Source organism: Cordyceps militaris (genome assembly GCF_000225605.1).
Source record: "Cordyceps militaris CM01 unplaced genomic scaffold CCM_S00005, whole genome shotgun sequence".
Lineage (NCBI taxonomy): Eukaryota > Fungi > Ascomycota > Sordariomycetes > Hypocreales > Cordycipitaceae > Cordyceps > Cordyceps militaris.
In genome coordinates, this window is record NW_006271973.1 from 2,982,404 (window position 1) to 3,000,651 (window position 18,248).

The following is an 18,248-nucleotide window of genomic DNA, read 5'->3' on the forward strand; positions in this document are numbered from 1 at the left end:
GGCTGCTTGCGCACGCTTTCCAACACATATGTTAGATATTGTTGGCTGAAATTGATGATACGTATCGTGCAATTGATGAAGCTCGATGGTTTTATGCTTTGTTGAGTTTTGTCCGTCAATGAGCAATGCGAAACTTGGAGTTCCACTAGCCACGAACTTCCCCAGCCACGAGGGCTGCGCCTCACTGGCGACGTTTGACTTGGAGCGAATGCGCCGCCCCCACTAATAAACTACGTCGTCCATTTCTCAACAGCTTCCATTGTCTGCCATGTAGACAACAACGCATCATTAACAACGTATATTCGACGAATCTATCACATTCTCGCTCCGCCGCGAAGAACCTGGGCCATTTGTAACCATGAGTACCGCTGCTACTGCGGAGATGCTGCCACGCTTTCTCCTGCCGCGCCTGAGCTGGCAGCCCGCGGGTCTCGCCGCTGCGGCTGTCCCGTTGCTGGCCACCCAGCAGTCCCGCGCGCCGCGACGACCGCGGCTCTCCCCTGCGGCCAACGGCAACCATAGCCCGATCCTATCGCGCGCCTTTCACGCCACGGCGCCGCGGGCGCGCGACCACCACTTTGACACGCTCAAGTTTGTTAAGCGGCTGCGCGACGAGGGCTTCACCGAGGAGCAGTCGGTGGCCATGATGAAGGTCCTGAGCGACGTGATTGAGGAGAGGTGAGTGATTGGCCAACATCGCGGTGGTGCAACCAGGCGGAACCCCCCCCCCAGCCTGTAACTAACCAAGTTCCCCGAAACAGCATCCAGAACCTCACCCGGACCATGGTCCTCCGTGAGGACTCGGCCAAGGCCACGTACACGCAAAAGGTCGACTTTGCTAAGCTCCGCTCCGAGCTGCTGTCGGCCGACAGCACCGAGACCAACACGACGCGCGGCGCGCACGAGCGCCTCGCCAACGACATCGCCAAGCTCGGCAGCCGCCTGCGCGACGAGGTCGCCCGCACCCAGGCCAGCGTCCGCCTCGACCTTAACCTGGAAAAGGGCCGCATCCGCGAAGAGGCCCTGAGCCAGGAGCTCAAGATCAGGGAGACGGAGACCAAGATTGAGCAGGAGGTCGCGGCCCTGCGCGAGAAGCTCGAGCAGGTCAAGTTTCAGACCCTCCAGTGGCTGATGGGCGTCTGCACCGGCTTCGCCGCCGTCCTGCTCGGTGCGTGGCGGTTGCTCATGTAAAACAAGACACGACGGATAAGCACCTTGTGTGCATGTTCGGATTGCAATGACAATATTATAGCTCCCTGTTTTTGAAGCGTCGTTGGGTCGAGGTCAAGTCTCTTCATGGCTAGTTACATGCACTCTTTTGTTTCCTTGCACGTCACTTGTGCCCTTTTCTTTGTCACGGAATATAGACAATGGAGCCAACATGGTTCTAAGCAGGCACAACATATTACAAACCACTACATAAACAATACCAACACACTTCTCTCCACAAAACTGTACGTGTCGATATCTCACAAAGTCGGCCCCATATCATACCACCAGCTAGCCTCCGTCATCGGGCGCCCTCTACATTACCCCACTACCATGAAGCTCAACACAGTCCTCTTTTACACAGATCTTCTCTGATACCAGCGACCCAAGAGTTAATGCTCATTTGAAGATATGGCTACTGAAAAGGCAAGATTCCTTCTTCTGGGAAGCCTCGAGCTGTTAGTCCCCCGTCTCCCATGCAATGAGAGGACAACACCACTAACAAGTCTACCACCAGCGCTCACGATGCCTTGGCCTCGGTCGCCCAAATCGGCGGCATGATCCAGCCCACGGCGACCAACCGGGCCGAGTTCCTCACCGAGTGCCAATCCGAGGCCTTTTCCGGCATTGAGGCCATCTTCCGGACCTACGGCTCCGCGCGCATCACCGGGCTCTTTGACGAGGAGCTCGTGTCCGCGCTGCCCAAGAGCTGCCGCTTCGTCTGCCATAAAGGTGACCCCCCGCTGTTCCACAATACGTTGTCTCGTCTCTTTTCAAAATTGACCTGGAACTGGTAGGCGCCGGCTATGACCAGATCGACGTCGCCGCGTGCCGCGCGCACAACATTCGCGTCTCCAACACGCCCACGGCCGTCGACGACGCCACCGCCGACATCACGCTGTTCCTGCTCCTCGGCGCGCTGCGCAACCTCAACGCGGGAATGCAGGCGCTCCGCGCGGGCACCTTTCGCGGCCGCCCCGACAGCCTCCCCGCGCTCGGGCACGACCCGCAGGGCAAGGTCCTCGGCATCCTCGGCATGGGCGGCATCGGGCGCAACGTGGCGGCCAAGGCGCGCGTCTTTGGCATGCGCGTCCGCTACCACAACCGCCGGCGGCTCGCCCCGGCCGAGGAGGACGGCGCCGAGTACGTCGACTTCGCGACGCTGCTGGCCGAGAGCGACGTTCTCAGCCTGAACCTTCCGCTGAATGCAAGTTTTTTTTTCTTTTCCCAACCCACACCAAAGTACTGTACAAGAATGGACAAAGGAACGCGCCTGCTGACGAGAAATCAACTACTAGCCAAACACGCGACACATCATCTCGACCAAGGAGTTTGGCATGATGAAGCGCGGCATCGTCGTCGTCAACACGGCCCGCGGCGCCGTCATGGACGAGGCCGCGCTGGTAGAGGCGCTGGACGCGGGCATTGTGTCCAGCGCGGGGCTCGACGTGTTTGAAAAGGAGCCCGAGGTGCATCCCGGCCTGGTGGCCAACGACAGGGTCATGCTGGTGCCGCACATGGGCACCTGGACCGAGGAGACGGAGACCAAGATGGAGGAGTGGGCGCTGGACAATGTGCGGCTCGCGCTGCAAGAGGGGCGGTTGAAGAGCATTGTGCCGGAGCAAAAGGATATGCAATAGATGATGGATAGAGCAACACATAGATCAAGACTAGAGGCCGAGCTGCAGAGGTATCACCATCGCGGCTTGACGATAGAACACTTCTTTACAACCTAGGTATACAGTATGCACACAATTTCCTTTTCTTTTTAGAATCGTCTTTATTAACGGAGTCTAATCGGCCGCGGTTGACGGGCCGTGTAGGAACGCTACCCAGAGGGTCAACTGCTCACACTATGTATAATTTCGTTTCTCGTTCCGGGGGGAATCATTACCAAAGCAATTGCAACGCCATTTGTTGAAAAAGCACATCGTTGGCCAGCCTTGTGCAAAGGCAACAACAACAAAGATGTCAACATCATATAAACAAAGAAAAACCGTATATTCCCCCATACTTTTTATGTCTTGCCGAACCTAGATGCCTCGCAATATTATGCTGTTGAAAACACAAGTGTATCCCAATATGCTGTGTGTAGAAAATCGTTCCACGTTAGCGAGTGCCGGTTGAAGGAAACTCTGGTTTGGGCTGTTATTATTACAGTGCGCTCTCCGCTTAGTAGCGGTAGATTTCGCTCTTGAAGGGACCCTCGCAGGGGAGGCCGAGGTACTCAGCCTGGACACTGGTCAGAGTGCTGAGCTCGACCTGGCAGTGAGCAAGGTGAAGACGGGCGACTTCCTCGTCGAGAATCTTGGGGAGAACAAAGACGCCAACCTCAAGAGCACCAGTCTTGGCGAACTCGATGTACTTCTTGCCCCAAGCCTCATCCTTGGCCTTGTACAGAGCAATCTGAGCGAGGACCTGGTTGGTGAAGGAGCAGGACATGACAAACGAAGAGTGGCCAGTGGCACAGCCGAGGTTGACAAGACGACCCTCAGCCAGGAGGATGATATGACGGCCAGAGGGCATCAGGAAGCGGTCAACCTGGGGCTTGATGTTCTGGACGGAGGAAGCGTTCTTCTTGAGCCAGGCAACGTCAATCTCAATGTCGAAGTGACCAATGTTGCAGACGATGGCGTCGTTGGGCATGGCCTCAAAGTGGACACCAGTGAGAATGTCACGGCAGCCGGTGGTGGTGACGAAGATCTGACCAATGGTGGCAGCCTTCTCCATGGTGGTGACCTGGTAGCCGGCCATGGCGGCCTGGAGGGCGTTGATGGGGTCAATCTCGGTGACAATGACGCGGGCACCCATGCCGTGCAGGGCCATGGCGCAGCCCTTGCCGACATCACCGAATCCGGCGACGACGGCGACCTTGCCGGCAATCATGACATCGGTAGCGCGCTTGATACCGTCAATGAGGGACTCGCGGCAGCCGTAGAGGTTGTCAAACTTGGACTTGGTGACTGAGTCGTTGACGTTGATGGCGGGGACGAGGAGCTTGCCCTCCTTGAGCATGCGGTAGAGGTGGTGGACACCAGTGGTGGTCTCCTCCGAGACACCGTAGCAGTCCTTGAGCTGCTCGGGGTACTTGGTGTGGACGAGCGAGGTCAGGTCACCACCATCGTCGAGGATGAGGTTGAGCTTCTTGTTGTCCTTGAAGGCGGTGAGCTGCTGCTCGAGGCACCAGTTGTACTCGTCCTCGGTCTCGCCCTTCCAGGCAAAGACGGGGACACCGGCGGCGGCGATGGCGGCAGCGGCGTGGTCCTGGGTGCTGAAGATGTTGCAGCTGGTCCATGTCACCTCGGCACCAAGGGAAGTGAGGGTCTCGATGAGGACGGCCGTCTGGATGGTCATGTGCAGGCAGCCAGCGATGCGGGCACCGGCGAGGGGTTGGTCGGCGGCATACTTTTGACGGATGGACATAAGACCGGGCATCTCATTCTCGGCGAGCTCAATCTCCTTGCGGCCAAAGGCGGCGAGAGAGAGGTCAGCGACCTTGAACTTGGAGGCGGGAGCAGACATGATGTGTGATGGAAGGAGGGGTAGAGGGTAGAGGGGGAAGAAGTTGATGAGGAATTGAGGCAAAGGAAGAGGGGATGAAAGAGCAGGAATGAAGAAGAAGAGGAAGAGAGGATCGAGGGGAAAGACAAGAGAGAGAAAAAGTTGACTAGCAGAAAATCAGGCGGCGGGACAAAGAGGGGCAGCGTGTCAGATTCCGGAGGTTGAGGAGGCGGGCGGTGAAAAAGGTCCAGCTGGGCTGCACGCTGACTGCAAACAAAAGGTACATGCTCCTCAGGTACCCTGCCTGGCAGTTGGAGGGGCAAAATTCGCGCGCGTTGCCCAGCAGAGAGAGGCGGGGCGAAAATCTACCTCCTACTACCTACAGGCAAATCCAGCAACGGAAAGTAACTAAATCGGGAGAAGGGAAGGCCGCGGTGGATTCTGGTAAAAAGGCAGAGATATTCTCCACGATCGCTGAGACTCATATCTCATCAACAGAACTTTTACGTCGAATACGCCCTCGTTGTATTTTGGCGCGCGCTGATGCTATGCCGCCCAACGTGGCCAGGGCTGAGAGCTCACTGGGCTGAGAGCTTACTGAAGGCTGCTATTTTGACAATAAGAATTGATCAAATGACAATAAGCTAAACCTAATTAGTATAGACCCACATAGCCACTCCACCAAGTTTTGCAGGGGACAGTACTAGCATTAATTCTTAATAAGTATTAATTACATCTCTTAAGGCTACTATGATAGCTAGAATTGATAAATTCGCTATAATAAAGCTAGAGGCTAGAAATAATAGTTGATAATTAACGCTACTAGTAGCGGCGTTGATTATACTCGTTGAGGCGTCGTTCTAGCCCCTAAATTTGCGATAATAATACCTATTATATCGCCTATATCGCCCGTATCGCCTATATCGCCCATATCGCCCATATCGCCCGTATCGCCCATATCGCCCGCATAGTTTATATCGTCTAAATCGTTAATCTCTATATTGCTAGCTAAGAGGCTGCCCAGTGCCTACCTTGCGCGCTCTTAAGGCTGTTAAGGGAAGTGTTAAGGGTGTTAATAGTAGGAAAACACTAGAAGAGGCCATTACAAGATTAAGCTACTAGTATTAGCAGTCCTACTCTCGAATTAGTAACTAGCGTCGCGCTAGTTAGCGTTAGTATCCACTATAGCCTATAAATACCTAATTAGGTTTAGCCTGTTGTCATTTGATCAATTCTTGTTGTCAAAATAGCAGCCTTCGAGCTCACTGGGCTTCCAAGACCCTGGAATCCACACTTGGCTGCGCGATACATCAGGAACAAGTACCCTTTGTCTTGCCCCTCCAATGTTTGGTTTGCCTGCAGAACCGGCCATTTGGTCTCTTCCCTCAAGGTTCCCCAGGGCGAGGCGGCGAGGGCCCGAGTATCATAACTGCGTTATTAGCATGAGATCCAAGCATACCTCAAGGTCACATTCGCCAGAAACAGGCACGACAGCTATTGCTGATATTGTATATTTCTTTTAGAGGAAGAGTTGTCCCTAAACTCCATTCTTCGCACAACCAGACCGACCGTTGAATCGCCCCCCTGAGTGATCATCCCTTGCTGTACCATCACAGTCACCAAGAGTCTCTAGTAGAAGCCCATCACCACACAGACTTTACAATATCACCCCCCAACGGATCGACTAGACGCCGTTCTTTTGTGTTCGTCAAAAGTAGACTGAAAATGCCATTATATTCCATCCTATCCCGGAACGCCGCTAATACAACACAATCCAGCATGTCTTCATGTTCGCCATGTCATCTATTGTAACATGCATATGTAGCCCAGTGAATGTCTATATCCATCATTTTGGTATAATTCTTCCCATTTTGCGTGCTTGACCCCCATCCCAGGCTTACTGGGGTAAAAGGTTCTCCCGAACGGCGAACATTTTCGATGTGATACCGGCCGTGAAACCGTCAACCTGCTTGCCGTACTGCTCAACCTGCTTGGCGTTGAGCATGCCCTCCAGTCGGCTGGGCTCCTGTGGCAGCTTGAACAGCCTCTGCCACTCATCCTCGGGGAGGAGGGGCTGTTTGGCAAGGGTCCGTTGGGCATTCTCGGCCTTGCGTTTCGCCTGCCACTGTGAAATCTTGGTCTGCTCGCGAGCAAGTTGGCGCTGGTAGAACTGGAAGTTGTTGAGGTCGGTGTAGTGCGACTCGATGCTCTCCAGCAGCAGGTCACAAGTCTTCTCCAGGTAAGGGTCGATGGCAACGTCGAGGTTGTCGATGCTGGGGCAGAGGGGGGCGTTGATAGGCTCCCGCTCAAGGTACGCAAGCGTCGTGGGTCCCTCGAGTTCGTCTTGTGAAGGACCAGTGGGGATCTGGTGGAGGAACGACGTGAGGAGATGCGAGTTGTGGACGGTGATGGGTAGCTCAACAAGGATATCCTTGAAGGTGAGCTTCGACTTTTGCAGGCTAGTTCTTTGTTAGTGGACGGGTTGGTCGCAGTTTCCGGACAGCCTTGGGGCATACCTCTCGGTTGTGAACTTGGCCTCCTTGTAGGCGGCCATGAAAGTGTTGGTCAGGCGGAACGCGCGCAGGCTCAGGTTGCCCTGTGAGCTCCTGCTGGTATCGTAGACGAGGGCAACAGTATCGTTCTGCTCCTTCTGGTAGAAGTAGAGGTTCTCGATCAAGCCCATGTTGACAAAGTTGCCCATGGTGGCGCTTGTGTAGAAGCCAGCATTATTGGCATCAATGTTGACCTCCTTGAGGTGGCGAATCATCTCGTTCTGGTAGGTAATGTTGGACTTTTGGCGAGGGGCGGCGGCGGCAACAAGAGCGGCATCGTTCTGGTGGCTGTTCTGGTGGCTGTGGCTGTCGGTGGCCGCCGAGTCGACGGTGGGGAAGGGAAATGTGTTTGTGACCTCGAGAAGGTTGTTTTGAGCCATGCCAGCAAGGGCTCCGGTGGCCATGCTGGGAAAGTTGGCCGAGCAGTGCCTCGCAATCTTCAAAACCACCTATAGTCGCACGTCGGATTAGCGGGCGTGAGGGGGAAAAAGCGTCGCAAGGTGGGGTATAAAGCAACTCACGAGAGCTTCAACCTGCACGGCCTGAGCAGGCGCATCGGTGTTGGTGTCGGCCATGATGTCAGAATCGGAATCTCGATCGTACGGGAAGTAGGTGATGTTGCGAGATGGAAAATGGGGCGCTGAGCGTGGGCGACAAAGGGTAAAGGTGTTAGTTTGGTGGCCTGGACGTGAAATATAGAACTTTTTCGCTCCTGCGTGAAATTGTGGGTGGGTTGTGGGTGGAAGGCGGTCTAGCGTGGCAGGATGGGCGGCGCTATGTCTGGCGCTGGCTGCCACCCAAACGCGGGGACATGAACATGCACTTTCCATCATCACCAACGCCTTGAAAGGCTGCAATCCATCTCTCAGCACTGCATGAGGTATTGTGCTCAGCACCAGTGTTTCACTACTAACGTCTTCGGGAACAAAAAATGTACTCTCTATTTTAAAAGCATCTATAGCGATAGCTAGGGTTTTTGACGAATTTATTTGCGCTCTGCACGCAATTCAACAACCCCAAGCTTTCTCTGTTGCAAAACGGCCTCGTTTGAGATGATGAATAACCAAGTCGCGGCTCGCAGCGACCACAAAATCAAACTCCAAAACCACTAGAAAAAATGCGCTTCGCCCAAGAAGAGATGAGAAAATGCTCACAGACATCGCAGTCTCACCGCTCAAGCCTCGTCCGTCCAAGGAACAATCTCCCAGTCCTCTGCGTTGTTGCGGATGCTGAGACGGTGTTGGTCAATTTTCCAGTACGCATACAACGATCTGGTGGACATGGCCGCCTTTCTGTGAGCGGGGCCGCGTCCTCCGGCAACCGCGTCTTCCTTGGACCGCCAGAGGCATGTGGCCAAATTTCGCAAGTCCGAGTCCGGGACGCCAAACCAGTACCTGCGACATGTCAGCTTTGCGGGTGCCAGAAGTGAAGCGCAGCCATGGCGCGGCAGGGTCAGTTGACCCGAGATGGGAAAGGAGGGGAGGGCATGCATGCAACGTACTTGAGAAACCCGCCACTCTCGATGGCTTCGAGATGTGCAGCCTTGTCGAGCTCGCCTAGGTGGCTGTAATCGGTACTGGGCTTGATTTGCGAGCGGAATGCGACGATGTAAAAGGTGGCATCCTGGTACCGTTGGCCGTATATGCTCACGAGCGCTTTGAGACGAGCGCTGACATCTGTCCAGTTGAACGACTCGGTGTACGACGCAACGGCATAATCTTGACGAGTCGCGTCGAGAGTACTCAACGCCTTGGCCAGCAGAGCGTTCTCATAGTCAAGCTTGGTCAGATCCAGCTGATGCTTGAGCTCCGTGTACGGAGACTGCACGATGAAACGAGGCTCGCTCCATGGCTGGACGTCGTCGAGACTGGCTTCGCTTAGGCTTCTGTCCAGTCTAGGAGGCTCGGTAGGGAGCAGAGTTGCTACCTGCGGAGCAGCCATGCTGCGAGTTGGGTGCGGACAGGATGCAATCTGGAAGGGCGGGCTGCCACTAATGTTGCTGTACAGATGCGAAACGCCGTGATCAGAGACGAGAAACGACGACTAATTGCGCTTGATCAAAGGCTGATCGAACTAGGCGATATCCAAAACGAAGCATCCAGAACGAATCGCAAAATCGGCGCACAGTTCGCAAGTGTGTGGGGGGGACAAGGGGAAAAGAAGATGAAGTCGGGGGGTCAGGCGGAGAAGAGGACAACTTTTATCGACTTTGTGGAGGATTGGGCTTGGCAGAAACGGCGGACAAGTCACCGACAATTACAGTCATGCACTGACGAGGATTATTACGAGACGGATGGCGGGACCGGTGTGGATGGAAAACTTCGAGGGGCATGAAGCCTGACGGTTACATGACTTGCGCAAAGAAAGGGGTGTGCGGTGCGGGTATGGTTATGAGGCAGTTGGGCAGGGTGATTTCGCCATCCTCGAAGTGGGCGCCACAGAAAAAGCCAGAAGGGGAACGACTATTTGGGCCTGTGCCATCTAGTTTGAAGGTGCCCTTTAGTCTGAAAAGCCTTTGCAGGACCGGTTCGGGAGCACCGCCGAGTGCCGCTGGGGTGTGGTGTGCCGATACCGATGGTCATGGGGGTTCAGCCCAAGTTTGTGTTTAGCGACAAGCTCAAAGGGAAGTGCATTGGCTTGTCGAGAAGAGGGGCAAAAGCGCCGAGGACGGAGAGACGACACATGGGCTGCATTGGCTTGTCGAGAGTGGGAAACTGGACAATGGTTGCCTATTGAATGAATGAGTAGACGATTCGGCGCAACAGACCTGGCTCAGCAATTCGGCATCCATGGCATCCCAGCGAATCTCCTACAACATGGAATTTGTTAAGTGTCTTCACACCGTCGAAGCCGGCGCAACAAGGTTTAGCGTGAGAACTCGCCCGCATGGTGTGAGCCACACTACCCAGGACTGGTTGATGGGCGATATTCTCACCAGGAGAAATGATGATGTGACGTCTACTAGTCCCACCCATCATTCGGCCGGTGCGGTTACGCTTATGCCTGGTTGCCTCTTAGCGCACATTGTTTGGTGGTCCCTAGATGACACCATCTTGAGTCAACAATGCTCATCGCTTGTGCGCCCGCTCATACCCGACGCCCGCCACAAGGAGCAGCCAGTATTACACTGCGCACTCGTTTGGGATCTGATCTACCTAGTACTTATTCAGCAGACGCCCCCGGCAACCTTTTGATCCTCTTGATGCGACTCATGCTGGTGACCTGCCGCTCTTGTCGGGCTGCGTAGTGCGATGCAGCAGCAGCTGCGTATTCATCACAATCAACGCATTGCATGCCGTTGAAATTTCTTTCAGGGCGTGGCTTGAACCCTGCAGTCGCGCAATGCATCCAGGAAGCCCCAGCTCGACCATGATCTGCAATCATCTCATATTCCGCTGCTCTCGGCCGCTTACTCTGGTATGTACTACCAACTTTATTAAAGGGGTGTTCCTGCGGCCGACCAAATTGCGCCATCCTTTATTCTCGGCGCATTGCATGTCAGGGAGAGTTTGCATGCCCATCCTCGCCACCAGTCAGCCAAAGCTTTGCAGCGTCATACGTCCCGAGATACAGCCCGCTGCCAACCGCCGTCCACGCTGACCGCAGGCCACCCCCTCGAAACAAGCCTTTTGTTCCCCTCTCCCGATAGATTTGTTTTGCCACTCGCCAGGGCTGTTGCTCCGCCACCATTCGACCTTGACCACCTTTGTCGAAAGCTTCGCTGCCGTTGCTACTCCCCGTCAAAAGCATCATCCGCGTCTTGACCACGTCGCTGGGGGTCGTGATGAACGCCGCCAGGCCTCCCGCCGCGGCCGCGCTCAAGCCCGCGATCGCGCCCGTCTCCAAGATGCGCTGCCGCAGCCCTCGCTCCCTTCGTGGCGGCCTCGTCGCCCACAAGCGCGAGCGCAAGTGCTCAAAGATGGGAAACTGCGTGGCCGTCAAGGGCATGTTTCGTGCCAGAAGCGCCGTGTACCCGGTGAAGAGTCGTCGCCCGACGCCGGCTTGGTATAGTGCGCGAAACGCCTTGAGCGATGTTGAGCCTGCCTTTTGGCCGCCACCGCCGCCTTGCGATCGCATCATTTGTGCATGCTGCTTGACCAGCTCCGCGGGTGTCAGCACCAGGCAGGACGCCGCCTCGGCTGTGGCAGAAGCGACAGAGTGCACCACAGGCAAGGGCAGGAGCGATGACTTTGCAAAGGCCGTCTTGGATAGTTCGTACGTGGAGAAGAAGACGCCAGCTGTAGATGGACTGTATTAGTCGCCTGTCTGCGTTTTGCAGGTTTGAACCTTACCAGCCGGCAGCGTAGCCAGTACGACGCTTCCAATGCCCTGGTATAATCCTCGTAACGCCAGTGCACTATTTTTGCCGCTCTGCGTATAGACCTTGAGGTAATCCTGGCTCTGTCGTCTCGTTTTGAGCGTATCAAATGGGTATATCAGCATATCCACCGTAAAGGCGGCAAATGCGCCCGCCTGCTATCTGTGAGCAATTGCACCGGTTATGATATCGCGGGTGGTCCAAGAGCACGTACCACGTAGACATCCATGAGATGGAAATCATCAGGTTCTAAAACTGTAGAAAGCGTGTTTATAGAAGTTCCCGCGTCTGCGTGAACACTTTATTCGACGCATCAGCGCTCGCTGGAACTTGGATGACATCATGAAAACGACACCCGACACCCGAGTCCCCGGATCGAGACATGCACAATAATTCCCTGCAAAGTGGATCTAACTACACTGAATCTTGATTGCGAGTACTGTGGGGTGAATGCTTGCAAGACTGGCCATTTGCATACGTAGCTACTCCGTAGTTGAGTATACACATCTGGCTATGGCTACAAGTCCGCTACCAAGATGCAGCTGATTGAATGGCGATATGTCTGTCTTGAGCCATTGTCAGGGTATTTATTCTATGAAGATAACTTCTTGTGCCACAAACTCCACCAATTCAATCGCCCAGGACACGAAGGAAAATAGGACAAAATAGGGTCGAATTGCGGGCAATGCTATCGCGCCATGAATACTTGCGTTTCTGCTTCTTATATGCCCAGCCGTCTAATGTTCTAAAAAGCCCAGAGAAACACGATGAAAAACTCCCAATATTCCCAAAAAAGACAACAACCCCCCCGTATATAAATTAAAAAGGCAAGAAATTGGAATCACAAACAAGCGAGTTTCACGGCCTGACCAAGAGACACTGGTCAAACTCACAGCTTGCTTGGGGTGGACACGGGATCCTCTACGACGACAGCCGCGACGACGCAAATGTCGTCAATCTTGCCGCCGCGCCAGTTCTCCAGCGGGTAGTACTTTTGCACCTCCTTGGCAAAGGGGCCGTCCTGCTTGGTGTTGACGCTGGCACGCTTGGCGGCGAGGACGAGCTCCGTGGCGAGCAGGCTCTGCAGGGTGACGACGCGGTCGGGATTCTGCTGCCGGCCGGGGGCGGGGCGGGCGGGCTGTAAGGGGCCGCGGACAATGGCGTCGAGGTCCGGGGCGACCTGAACCTGGCCGGCGTCGCCCCTGGTCCAGGCCTTGGTGGCGCCCATGACGCGGCTGGCGATGCGCAGGACGTCCTGGTTGAAGAGGTTGTCGAGGACGCCGTCGGTGGCGAGGATGAGGACGTCGCCGTGGCGCAGGCGGTGCTGGGTGACATCGGCGTCGCGCGGCAGGTCGCAGAGCTGGGTGCCGCCAAAGGCGGCCATGCGGGCGGCGACGCTGGGCGGGACAATGGACAGCTGGAAGGGCGTGTTGAAAGCGTGCGTCTGCGGATCCGAGTAGCTGTGGACGGCGTTGAGGCGCAGCTGCAGGAAGCCCGAGTCGCCGAGGTTGGCGACGTCGAGGTGGCCGTCGGGCGAGGCGACGGCGACGCAGGCGGTGCTGCCGCCGGCGCGGACCGAGCCGTCGGCGCAGATGGCGTCGTAGCCGAGCTGCATGAGCTTGCGGGCCGTGAGCGTGCTGCTGCTGCCGGCGGGGGAAGAGGAAGGCGGCTGGTGCTCCCAGGCGGCCGAGGCCATGTAGTCGCAGAAGCCGTGGGAAAAGTCGGCCGGGTCGACGCCCGAGTCGACCCAGCCGCCGACGCCGTCGGCGACGCCAAAGGCGACGGCGCCGCCCGTCTCGTGCACGCGCGAGGCGAAGAAGGCGTCGTGGCCCGAGTCTGGGCGCGCGGAGCGCCGGCGGCTGTGCCGCGCCGGCGGCTGTATCCGGTTGTACGGGTTGAAGTGGAAGACGTGCGTCGAGGGGTCGAACGGCCGGTCCTTGGCGATGAAGGAGGCGGCGATGTGGTAGGAGAAGCGCGGCTTCTTGGGAGGGTGTGTCGCGGCGGTGGAGGGAGAGGCTGGTGTCGAGGAGGATACGGGGCCCGAGGCGGAGGAGTAGCATCGGCGAGGCATGTTGGACGGTGGTGCCATGGTGGTCGTGGGTGTCGTCAAGGTGCGCCGAGACTCGGCGGACAGCGGCCGGAGAAGCCGCGCGCAGCTCAGGCGTGCTGCTGTGCGACGAGTTAGCAAGCCTTTCATTTGTGCCTTCTTCTTGGCAATCGTTGTTTCGGATCGGGTTGCGCAAATGGGATTGCAAACAGGACGCGGCGAGCCGGAGCAGAGCGTGACATACCATTGACGGGCGTCGCAATGGCGAGCCTGGCAGACGCCGCTGCCATGGAAGATGCAGTGACGTAAGGGAAACCTCGAAGACAGCAAATCTGTCCTGTCAACTCGAGAGGGCGCTGCTTGGCGTTTGGGGAGGAACGGGATGGGGGGGGGGGGATGGTTTTTGGGAGAAGGACGGCCTGGGCTTCGTATCATGAAAAATGTCAGAAAAAAGGGAGCGATTCCGATGCTGGCTAGCCTTTCCGGCGCTTCGTGATCCGCCTAGCCCGACAAATAGCTTTTTTTGTCCCTCCCCTGTTATCGCCTCTTGCCGCCATTTTTTTTCTGCTGGTGGAGTCTGGTGCTAACTATTCGACTTGTTTTTGGCGGGCATTCCATAAGATCAAACGATAACAACTTCGATGAAGAGATAAGCGGCCAAGCGAACGGGTATCATTTGTATTGTGAAGCAAACGAATGATTCGAAGAGGACACTGAGAAGGAACGTATGACGAGGATGCGCAGTATTGAAGCGGGGGGTGGAGTCGGCGAGGGTGGAAGATGCAACGACGCTCGAATGAGGAGAAGATGAAAACCGCACAATTCGTAGAGATTTTTGAAAGAAGGAACAAGACCTGGTGATGTTGTACTTGAAGGTGCCAGGTAATTCGTGTTTTGAGGCGAGGCTTCGCTCAAGGCATCTGAGCCCATGGAGTCTAGACTCAAGGTATCCAAGGCAGAGATTATCGAGGCCGTAAAAGCGAACAAGACGGGAATCAACAAAAGTTGCATCGCCATGGAAATGGGTCAGTCCACCGGAATTTTTATAATGCAGCCTCCTTTCTCTGTGGTGGCACTGCTTCATGCACAGCGTCAGCCTCTCTGATGGTTAGTGAGGCTTTCAGCCAAGTACTCTCTGCACAATGCGACCAAGTCTGAGATGTGAGGAAAATCGAGGACGAATATAATTACAGGGATGAATTTCATGATTTTTTTCCATAGATGAAAACCACCTGTATCGTTCATTTACGGCTGCCTATCGGTATGTTGAACATAGTGACTCTTTCAGCCGTCAAATACGATATGCCGCCCCCAAACGGCCAACCCCAGCCTTACAAGTTACAGCCACCCGGGAAAAAAGCCAATCTGGATACTGGCACTCATCCATTTTTTTTGGAGTGTGGCTCAGGTCAATATTCTAGTGAACTATCTAATACCTCGCCTGAATGCACCCTAGCGCTTCTCACCGAACGAGCACATCGCGCCGCTCCTCTGTACTCCAGGCGTTTATTAGCGCTAGGACTTCATCTCTAAATCTCCTTTCATGGACATGTCGTTGACATAGTTAGAAGCGGCAAAACTAGTCTGCACATGTGGCCGAATCTCAAGAGCCATGCGCACATGCCTGTGTTATAATTAGTGACAGACGCCACACACACACACCCCGACAAGCCCTGCCGTCCGCCTGATCGACCAGCTGAAAGAACAACCTCGTATTGGACGTCTACTTTCAGCTTCGCGCGTGGCTGTCCGGGCGCCTTTTTATTTTTGCCTGGCTGCGTTTGGGCTGACGTCGCATGTCAAAGCGTAACATGAAGCATAAATTAAAACCAAGGCACACGGCGCTCGCTGCTCGCTATTCGCGGTTCAACCGGAGTTGATTCTTTCTTTCTCGGCAGTGAGTTGCTCAAACTAGGGACTGGGGATTCGGAAAGAAGAGCGAGACCACGAGTTGATTGTAAAGAGAGACGAAACAAGAATCAGCACTGGCATACGAAGGGAGCAAAAGTGTCCCTTGTCGCTCAGCAGCCCGACAGCCCGAGGTGGCAGACAGCGCCATGGCTAACTAACTACAATAGGCTTCAGCCCACGTACCGTATAAGTTGTTCATTTTTACACTTCATCTCAAGGCTACTCCTCCAGCCTCCACTTGGACCTCTTTGCATTTTCGCCGGCACCATTTAAACTCGGCAGCCCTTCTCGGGGGCCATCTCCCCCTCCCCGCGATGGTTGCCACCCACAACACGTCATGAGCCCTCGTATTACCGAAACACGTCGATAATGTTTGCAAGTCAAAAGCCAAACAAACTAACTACCTAATGACGCATTGCTGCTCAAACTGGTCTGGAGGTGTTGTGTGTGGTTGCCGGGCTCGACCCCGCTCGCTGCATTGTTGCTTCGACTCAATCTATCCGATTGGCGAGTTTCTTTTCACTTGGGGAAATTTTAACTAGTTAGCCAACTAATTAGTACGAGATGCCAAGAGTTTGCTAGTCCAAGGGTGCGACAGTGTCTTGCAGCCCTGCCATGTCTTTGTAAAAGGTACGAGTAACTAGGGAGATGGAAGCTAACTACCTAGTTACTCTCTTTTATTTAAGTAGGATGCACCTCCCGCTAGTTAAACCAAGTCCTTTTCAATTTACGAATAATAAGTTTAGTTACCATTGCCAACTTGTCATTTCCATCGTTCGGCGCTCTTGATTCTACCACACCCTCGGCCAACATCTTGCCTACCCTACAACCTGACTCGGCAAGCAATCGACATTATATCACTATGATGCAGAAAATTCCCGTCCTCCTAGCTCTTGTGGCCCTTGCTAGAGCAAATGGCCATCATGGTGGTGCTTGCACCATCAAAACCATCACGCCGACCACCACGAGCCCTCCCACTACAACACCCACAACCTCGCAAGACGATTGCAAGACACGCACCATCTGCCTCGACTATGTCAACGAGTGTGGCAGGCGGTACGGCGGGTAAGGACTTGACCAATTTTTTTCTTTTTTGACCCTCGCAATTTTTTTGCTAATGCAAACGGGAATAGATGTGTCCCTGATTGCAAGCCGTGGCCGACCTTTTCCAAGCCTCCTTGCCCGCCCACGTCCACGCCCACGCCGGATAACTGCAGTACGCGCACCATCTGCCTCGACTACGTAAATGAATGCGGTATCTGGTACGGCGGGTAAGTCTGCTGGGCCTCTTCAGACCTATAGTCTACATTGCTGACACGATAGGAACAGATGTGTCCCTGATTGCAAGCCCTGGCCAACCTTTTCCAAGCCTCCTTGCCCGTCCACGACAAGCGTCACTGTCACGACCACGGCTCCTCCCACTACCTCGACCTCGGTCGATGACTGTCATACACGCACCGTATGCATCGATTACGTGAATGAGTGTGGAATGATGTACGGCGGGTAAGTGTCCCACCACTCGAACACGTCTTGCAGTCGCTAACAGCGTTGGTGTAGTTGCGTTCCTGATTGCAAGCCTTGGCCGACATTCAGCAAGCCCCCTTGCCCCTCGACGACAACTCTTGTCACAGTTGTTGCGACGAGCTCCGCTCCTTAAAAATGTCTTGGCTACCTACTTTGGAAATGGACGACTGGAAATCTGATTGTACCGTTCCCTACTTGGACTGTAGTACATAGCTGCTGTATTACTTGTAAATATTGATACGCTTTATTGGCTCTCAGAATCTCCAACACCACTTTTCTCTGCCCACATGATTAATAGTACGAGCTCCCTGTCGCGCGACCACCGGAATATTCGGACCCGGGATAAGCTCCCGGTGGGTTCGCCGGTCCTGACTCCTCTGCATCGGAGCTCAGGTCACCATCCAAGTCATCCTCACGCTCAGGCGGCGCTCTCATGGCATCTAATACATCCTGACCCAACACTGGAGGCACGTACGGTTTTATAGTATGGATATCGCGCCCGGAGGGCATCCTTGACAGCAAGGAAGCGGGCGATGGAACGGCCTTTGTGTTCATCTAAACATGCCCATTAGCACATCGTCACACAGTAAACAGTTCATGTCGTATCTTACCGTATCATTTATCCGGCTCCATTTCGCGTCTAGTAGCTCCAGAATCCTCGTCTCCTCCAGCTTGCCTGCATCGGCGCCCCATGCGGCGCCATCGCCGTCTACCCTGCGATCCTCTCTCCGCTCCTTGAACTCCTTTTTCAATCTGCTCAGCCCCAAGCCGCCACCGCTCCTCTTGCTCTTGTCCAGGACATCGACGCCGAGCTCCTGCAGGCCTGCGCGCGCCCAGCCGATGCCGTCGGCCGTCTCGCCGCCAAGCTCGGCATCGATGCCGAAGAAGCGACACGCCTTGGCGCGGCTGGTGCGCCGCAAGTCCTCCATGTACCGGATGAGGTGCGGGCTGACGCGGCCGCTGGACCCCGCGGTGGCGCCCCGACACAGCGCGACGGCCTGGGCGGCGTGCTCCGAGGCCGCGAGCGCAAGGCGCGCAAACAGGTGGGCGCGCACCTTGGGGATGTCGGGTGCCTTGTACATCCACTCGGTGTCGTGGAGGTTGCGGTCCTGCGCGACGGCGGCCGGGTACGGGTCGTCCTTGAGGATGGCGAGGAGCGTCGCCTCGGCCAGCGCGAGCGAGGCCA

The 18,248-nt window shown here is 55.3% G+C and overlaps 7 protein-coding genes across 7 annotated transcripts; 2 read left to right on the forward strand and 5 right to left on the reverse strand.

Moving 5' to 3' along the window:
• Positions 1 to 358: 358 nt before the first annotated feature.
• Positions 359 to 2,849, forward strand: CCM_07243 (glyoxylate reductase; the record flags this gene model as incomplete). Its single annotated transcript, XM_006672381.1, has 6 exons — positions 359 to 678; positions 762 to 1,168; positions 1,619 to 1,667; positions 1,727 to 1,941; positions 2,007 to 2,416; positions 2,508 to 2,849. The coding sequence occupies 6 exons, from the start codon at positions 359 to 361 to the stop codon at positions 2,847 to 2,849; spliced, it is 1,743 nt and encodes a 580-aa protein (XP_006672444.1).
• Positions 2,850 to 3,381: 532 nt separating this feature from the next.
• Positions 3,382 to 4,731, reverse strand: CCM_07244 (adenosylhomocysteinase; the record flags this gene model as incomplete). The annotated part of the gene is made up of 1 exon (XM_006672382.1): positions 3,382 to 4,731. One exon carries the CDS (start codon positions 4,729 to 4,731, stop codon positions 3,382 to 3,384), a length of 1,350 nt encoding a protein of 449 aa, XP_006672445.1.
• Positions 4,732 to 5,548: 817 nt separating this feature from the next.
• CCM_07245 (eukaryotic translation initiation factor 3 subunit 3) lies at positions 5,549 to 7,837 on the reverse strand (the record flags this gene model as incomplete). The annotated part of the gene is made up of 6 exons (XM_006672383.1): positions 5,549 to 5,691; positions 5,742 to 5,799; positions 5,977 to 6,139; positions 6,612 to 7,169; positions 7,227 to 7,711; positions 7,784 to 7,837. 6 exons carry the CDS (start codon positions 7,835 to 7,837, stop codon positions 5,549 to 5,551), a joined length of 1,461 nt encoding a protein of 486 aa, XP_006672446.1.
• Positions 7,838 to 8,429: 592 nt separating this feature from the next.
• CCM_07246 (UPF0643 protein) lies at positions 8,430 to 9,844 on the reverse strand (the record flags this gene model as incomplete). Its single annotated transcript, XM_006672384.1, has 4 exons — positions 8,430 to 8,474; positions 8,528 to 8,656; positions 8,757 to 9,261; positions 9,801 to 9,844. 4 exons carry the CDS (start codon positions 9,842 to 9,844, stop codon positions 8,430 to 8,432), a joined length of 723 nt encoding a protein of 240 aa, XP_006672447.1.
• Positions 9,845 to 10,760: 916 nt separating this feature from the next.
• CCM_07247 (mitochondrial carrier protein, putative) lies at positions 10,761 to 11,809 on the reverse strand (the record flags this gene model as incomplete). Its single annotated transcript, XM_006672385.1, has 3 exons — positions 10,761 to 11,500; positions 11,555 to 11,735; positions 11,795 to 11,809. 3 exons carry the CDS (start codon positions 11,807 to 11,809, stop codon positions 10,761 to 10,763), a joined length of 936 nt encoding a protein of 311 aa, XP_006672448.1.
• A 660-nt stretch (positions 11,810 to 12,469) lies between these two features.
• CCM_07248 (5-azacytidine resistance protein azr1) lies at positions 12,470 to 14,644 on the reverse strand (the record flags this gene model as incomplete). Its single annotated transcript, XM_006672386.1, has 2 exons — positions 12,470 to 13,910; positions 14,448 to 14,644. 2 exons carry the CDS (start codon positions 14,642 to 14,644, stop codon positions 12,470 to 12,472), a joined length of 1,638 nt encoding a protein of 545 aa, XP_006672449.1.
• A 1,756-nt stretch (positions 14,645 to 16,400) lies between these two features.
• On the forward strand, positions 16,401 to 17,195 carry CCM_07249 (uncharacterized protein; the record flags this gene model as incomplete). The annotated part of the gene is made up of 4 exons (XM_006672387.1): positions 16,401 to 16,603; positions 16,672 to 16,809; positions 16,868 to 17,041; positions 17,096 to 17,195. 4 exons carry the CDS (start codon positions 16,401 to 16,403, stop codon positions 17,193 to 17,195), a joined length of 615 nt encoding a protein of 204 aa, XP_006672450.1.
• Between the last annotated feature and the right edge of the window lie 1,053 nt (positions 17,196 to 18,248).